The following is a 6,285-nucleotide window of genomic DNA, read 5'->3' as shown; positions in this document are numbered from 1 at the left end:
CTCTCTTATTTAAACTAATGTTTGCTTGATCTTCATATACTCAGCATCCAGATTTGCTGAGAGAGCCAGGTTCAGAGGACACCTGGGAGCCTGTGGATTCTTAGTTTCTAGATACTTGCATAAATGACCTGGGATGGTACAGATAGATTAAAAGAGCACAAATCTTCATGAGGCCAAGAACAGTTCCAGGGAATATGTACCTCATTCATCGTGGCTTGTCTGTACTAATGAAGAGAGGTTAAAGTTTAACATGTGTAAGGGTCACAGGGAAGTGAGGTGGTGATTTGCTGCTTCTACTAGAGCAGTAGTGCATCAATTGCCTAATCAGAAGTAATAAAATTATATTAACAGGCTGTGGGGTTTGGTGGTTCTGGTTTTTGGGGTTTTTTTGGTTGGTTTTTGTTTTAGGTTAGCAAGCAGGAACAGAGGAGTCAGTGTTTCTCAGTACATGTAGCACGGAAGCCAGCTGTTTCTTACAAATGATGTAATTCAAGCCTTAGCATGTGTGAAAATAAATAATTAAATACTCCCTTTGGTTTTCATTAACAGGCCTCCTAGGTCTCCTCAGACATGAAGCATATTAACTACTGCAGTCATTCTCTGTGATGTAGTGTCTTTCTCAAACTACTGTCTGTATGTAGAGTCCAGCCACTGCTGAATAGCAATTTTGTCAATGTCCAAGGTGTTTGTTCACAAAAGCATTAAAGAAATCAAATTCAATAACTACATATCTGTGATGGCTCCCTCATGCCTTGTCCGGGCTTTTAGCTTAGCTATAACCATTGCAGCACCTGCACTGCTGGAAACTCTGTAGTTGTCAGCATGAGTGGTGCTGGCTGAGATTGTGGCACCCTTTGCCTGGGTGAGAGCTGATGTTCCTGGCTTTAGCAAAGTGAGCATTTTCCAGAAAATACCTCACTCCTTTGCTGTCACCTCTGTAGCCTTGGCAAAAGCAGAGGTGGGACTGCAGGTCTGTTTGTATTCTGGGCAACTTGGAAATAAAATTGCCCGTGGCTAGTGAGTCCAGACACTCACGCAAGAGTAAAACATTTTTGTTAGAAAATGTTAAGGCAGTTGCAGCTTGAAATATGGGTAGAATGAAGTTTTATGTTTCACTGTCATCCTGATAACATTATGCGACTAAAAGTTGGTTCTTTGAAGGAGTATGAGGTAGGTAAAACTGAGATGAGCCTTGAGCTCACCGTGGAGCAAATGCATATCGTTTGAGGTAACATATATTCATTATACCTTTCCATTCTTCTTGTGTATGATTAAAAACTTAGATATGAAGCTGCACAAGTCCAAGGCTTTCTAAAGGGTTCGTGATATAGCTGAGACTTCTGAAGTCATGACCCTGTTTTTTTTACCTTTCCCCCATTGTCTTTGCTGAGTGATAAACTGATGACTCATTCCTTGCACTCAGGGGTGAAGTAATGCTTCCTGTGTTGTCTGTCTGTCTTATTTTGTAATCTGTTACTTATTCTTTTAAATCCAGTAGCCCTATGTCTGTGTATGTGTATCTGTTTATCCTTATCTATGTATCTGTGCTTCCTTGTCTCTGGAAAGAATCTTACTGATATATTTCTGAGCACCCAGAATATAAACATTCAGTTTTCACTGTTCAACCTTTTTTTTTCCCCCTAGGAGTCCTTTGCTGTTTCCTCTATTGGTTTATGTACATTACTGCATTATGCTTAAGCATTAGATAACCATAGAAGTGTCTGAAAAAGACAGAGGTCATGTCTCCGAAGCTTTTCTTTTTTTTTTTTTTTTTTTTTTTTTTTTCCCTCCAAATACTTTTTAACAGAGGATTTTTTTTTTTTTTTTTTTTTTTTTTTTTTCTCCAACTAATGTTTAACAGAGGATATTTGTTTTGTTGGGAAACTGGCATACTTGGCATGGATTTTTTTTCTCAAAGAAATTTGGGGAAATTAAAAAGTTGGCAAAATTATCTGTTGTAATCATAGATGGTAGCCCTGCATTTGTTGTTACAGCAGCAGAAGGCTGCACAGGCTGCAGAAGAACCTTACTCTCCTAGGCCAGTCAAAGCAGTGGGTTGTAACCAAGCATTGGCCCCACAGAGGTTTAGTAGATAGCATATGCATGTTCCTACCTTACAACCATATCAGAAACTATGACTGTTTACTTAATATACTTTAAAATATGTGGCATAATTACAACATCTGTGGGCTGCCATAGACAGATTTGAGAGTATCATCTAGGATGGCAGAATAAAAATGAACACCTAAAATAAGGAATATGTTTCTTTGAAAAACACAGCTATTTACAGTAAAAAAAAACAAAACCAAAAAAACACCCAAACACCAAACTGCAATAACAATTATTATGAAGGTGAAAGCAAATTTGCAGGAGACTCAATAACATGAATGCTTGAGTAAGAGAAAGGAGTGAAAAATAACAGAGATTGCATAACTTTCCCAAGTAATTAGTCTGTAGCTTCTCGCATGCTTCTGAAGTGTTTTTATCTTTCATTTTGTGTTTGAATTTGTCACATTATACTGGTCCCTTCAGGTGCAAGAGTTTTACTGAAAACACAGGGTATTGCAAGAGCTGAAGCTCTTCCGACAAAGTGCTGATGATGGTGAATTCCTGTCAGGGAGACAAATGGGCAATTCATCTAGTGTTACAACTTTTATAATGTGCATGTTGGTCAAATACAAGTTCACTTCAACTAATCTTTCAGAAAACAAACCCAAATTAGCCATTCCAGAAAAATAACAGCAGGAAGCACCTCTTATGGTTGCAACCTGTTTGTCATAAATCACCAGATGCTCATATTTTATATTTTTTTGGTCTCCTCTAGGTGCCTGAGATTATAAGCTCTATTCGACAAGCTGGAAAAATTGCTCGTCAGGAAGAGTTTCAAAATAATCTCTCAGATGTCGAAGACCCGTTTGCCAAAAAATTTGAGGTGCTGTTCTGTGGACGGGTGACAGTAGCACATAAAAATGCACCTCCAGCACTCATAGATGAATGCATTGAGAAATTTAATCGTGTAAGTTGTACAAAAAAATCAGATTGCAACTCATCATCCCAACAACATGAAACTGCCAATAACTTCGGAGGCTTCTCTTTCAGTGACAAATTTCGGTCCGTCTTCCAGCCCTTGGTCAGTGAAGAAGAGGAGAAAAGGCCAATTAGGAAATCCTTTTCCCAGCCTGGGCTGCGTTCTTTTGCTTTTAAGAAGGATTTGCAAGAGGGAAGCCAAAGGAGTAGCAGCTTTGTCAGGTCTTTTGAAGAAGATGCCATTTCACTGAACCTAAAAAGTCAACTTATCTATGGACACAGTGTTGTGCAGCCAACAGACATTGCAGAAAACCGGACAATGTTGTTTACGGTAAAGCAAGATTTGCAGCTTTTGGTGCTTTCTCATCTTGGAGTTTGGAGTGGCAAACACCAAAGCAGATGTTCTGACAGATGGCTGTTACTTCTTTAATAACTTAATTGCAATTACTACAGCTGAACTTAAACTTGCCGGTTTCTCTAGGTAGCATTACTAGTCAGTGTAAATGGTTTTATGTAGTCAAAATCAGTTTATATTAAATAGTTTAAAACAGCACTACCTGTAATACTTGGCTTCTAAAAACAGCTTTTGGAAAGCTGGAGCAAGTTAGTGGGTAGTTACACAATTGCAAAATGGTATGTACAGTTACGCTAACTAGTAACAGCAGAAATAAATTTCCAGGTGAATGAGTTAACTGTAACTAGAGCAGAAGGACTAAACCATGACTGGGGGCTGGTAGACTTTATGTCCCATGATAGGCAGCATAATTCGTGGAGGCGTTCCTGCTGCCAACATGCCTGTGTAATGATGGAGTAGTGTAGTAAGTTCCTAGGCTACTCCACACCTGCCTCCACTGCTGACCTGCTCTTGTGTGGCTAGCAATGCCTTGCCTTGATAGGTCAGCAGCAAAATTATTTTTTAAGACCTGAGGAGTAAAGAATGTGTTATTTGCTCCTCTTATAATCCTCTTGATACGTAAGTTTTGTAACATTTTATATATATATCTTGTATCATGTGATCAGAATGCAAACCTGGAGTTGATATTGTGATGGCTAACTATCATAAGATTGTCTTAGATCTGTCAGCTGCTGTTGGGGCTGGGAGGTTTTAAGGACAGCAACAGACTGAAGTGGGTGCAGTTACAGCAGGTTTTTTGGAGGAGGGGAAGAGAAGCGTTGCTTTAAGAAGGATTGCCAAAGTGTTGTCTGTAAAAAGTAACACACAGAAAAAGAGGTGTAGTTAGCTATACCTGATTTAAAACTTCTGGTTAGTTGTGGCAGGCTGGCATCAGAGAGAGAAGTGGAAGAAAGTGGAGAGAAATTTTATGCCACAGTAAAAACAATTGCATGTTTACTTTCTTCCCCTGAGCATGTATTTCATACAGAAAATACAGACACAAATCCTGACTCTGTTATTGATTCACGGCACATACTCTAGGGATAGGGATGTTATAGGTGGACTGCTTAAAGTTCAGATCCTCTTACTTTAGTGAGTGCATTTTTAATTTATGTTAAATAGATGCAGCAGTTCTCAAAGACACATGCAGCTTCAGCCTGAACATAACGTCAGTCACCTGCTGACAGGCTCATTTCCCAATTGTGAGGTTCTGCTGATCTGGCTTTCTATCTTGGGTTGCTTTTTGCCTGGGAAAATATTGTTTAGAATGCGCGGTTGTATTCTTTTGCTATTCAGCTGGTCTAAATTCAGCTGAATATAAGGAAGTGAAGTAACTGTGATTTGTGCCTCTGGTGTTCGCAAGCTTGTGGCAGAGCTGAGTTTGTTGGTTAGCCATCCCCCATGGTGAGGAGGTTCTGAGTAACGGTATGCATGCAGTGTGCACAGGTCGTCTTCACCTTTGCTCATCAATTTGTGTATGGGTACATATGAAGCTCTTAAAAGTAACTCCATATCATGAGGAAAAAGTTTGTTTGTATTTTTGCAATTAAAGTTCTTACTTGGATCTTCCCCAGGACTGCAGCAGAGGTTAGTTGGTGTATGAGGTGTGAAAAATGTTGAGATGAGTTATCTGCTGACTTTCCTCACCTTGTCCAGACAGTCCAGATTTAGTGTCTCTTCCTGAAAAACTGCTTTTCTAGCCAATTTCTTAGGATTTTTTAATTAATTTTAGGCTTTTCTCCTGGTTGCCTTTTTTTTTTTTTTTTTTTTGGGGGGGTGGTGTTGGGGAAGGGTTGTGTTGTTGGGTTTTGCTTTTTTTCCCCCTTTTTCAGTTGGCTTCAAATGATCCCTGCTGCCCTGGGATCAAGTGTGAAAGGAGTATGTGGGGCTGAGCTAAGAAGGAGCCTCCTGCTGCTGGGAGAGGAAGGCAGCAGCAAGCAGGAGGGAGCTGCTGGGTAGGTGTTGGAAGGAATGACCGCATGAGCACACGCAAGGTCAGCCTGGGGACAATACAAGGAAACCAGTAGGGAGTTGGGGAAAATCATCGTGACTGGTTGAAGTGAAAGAAGAGGTGGAAGGTGACCATCTATAGACATACAGAGGTGGTGGCACATCTCACTTAATTCATACACAGGATTCCCACCTTCCTTAAGAAATTATGGACATATTGGTGCTTCTGATGTTTTTATGTACATCTTTCAGGATTTGATAGTGGGTTGAAGCTTCAGCAGGTTTGTTTTAAGTCATGCTCCTGAATGGATCCTGATTCCACCTGTCTTCCCTAAAATCAGACATGAGGCTTGTCCATAGCAGAATTTTTGATGTGCTAGAAACTATGAGGAATTTAAATTGTATCTGTTAAAATGTTACAAAGATGTTGCCAGAAGCTGAAAAATTGAAAACAGCAGTTTCACCCTAAAAATGTCCTTTGGCCATCAAATGTTAGCATGAGCTTTTGGGTCACTGCTGTACAAATGTGCCACAGATTAAGTCAGAAAATGTACTCCAGTAAGCTCATTTGTATAGTTCAAGTTAAAGCCTTTAAATTAAATAGCTAGTATATCTTAAATAAATAAAAGCCTAAAAAATAATTAGATGGAATATAGGTAGAGGCACACACTTGGATTTAAATTTTAGAACCAATTTCATTAATTAGCTTTTTGGGAACGTGGTATGTGCCAAGACTGCAGAAAATAAGAAAAGGTAGAGTGAGTGTATTTTCTCAGTGCAAACTAAGTTATTTATGGTATAATATTACTCTCATTTAATTAAACAGTGTTCTCAGTCTCTTGTCTCAAACATGAAACTAAATCTTAGTTAGTAATGTGCAGAGCTCTGAATGCTGTGTAAGTGTTGTTTCTGTA

At 39.3% G+C, this 6,285-nt stretch overlaps 1 protein-coding gene across 1 annotated transcript in view; it reads left to right on the top strand.

Annotated features, from left to right (window-relative positions):
* Positions 1 to 1,134: 1,134 nt before the first annotated feature.
* TBC1D1 (TBC1 (tre-2/USP6, BUB2, cdc16) domain family, member 1) overlaps positions 1,135 to 6,285 on the top strand; it is a 53,390-nt gene continuing 48,239 nt past the window's right edge. Inside the window, exons 1-2 of the mRNA XM_010009904.1 lie at positions 1,135 to 1,170; positions 2,825 to 3,358. Coding sequence (XP_010008206.1) covers positions 1,135 to 1,170; positions 2,825 to 3,358 — 570 coding nt within the window. The remainder of the gene's footprint in view (positions 1,171 to 2,824; positions 3,359 to 6,285) is intronic.

Source organism: Nestor notabilis, unplaced genomic scaffold (assembly GCF_000696875.1).
Source record: "Nestor notabilis isolate BGI_N333 unplaced genomic scaffold, ASM69687v1 scaffold13282, whole genome shotgun sequence".
Taxonomy (NCBI): Eukaryota; Metazoa; Chordata; class Aves; order Psittaciformes; family Psittacidae; genus Nestor; species Nestor notabilis.
Note: the sequence above shows the minus strand (reverse complement) of the source record. Positions and strands in the feature narration are given on the sequence as shown.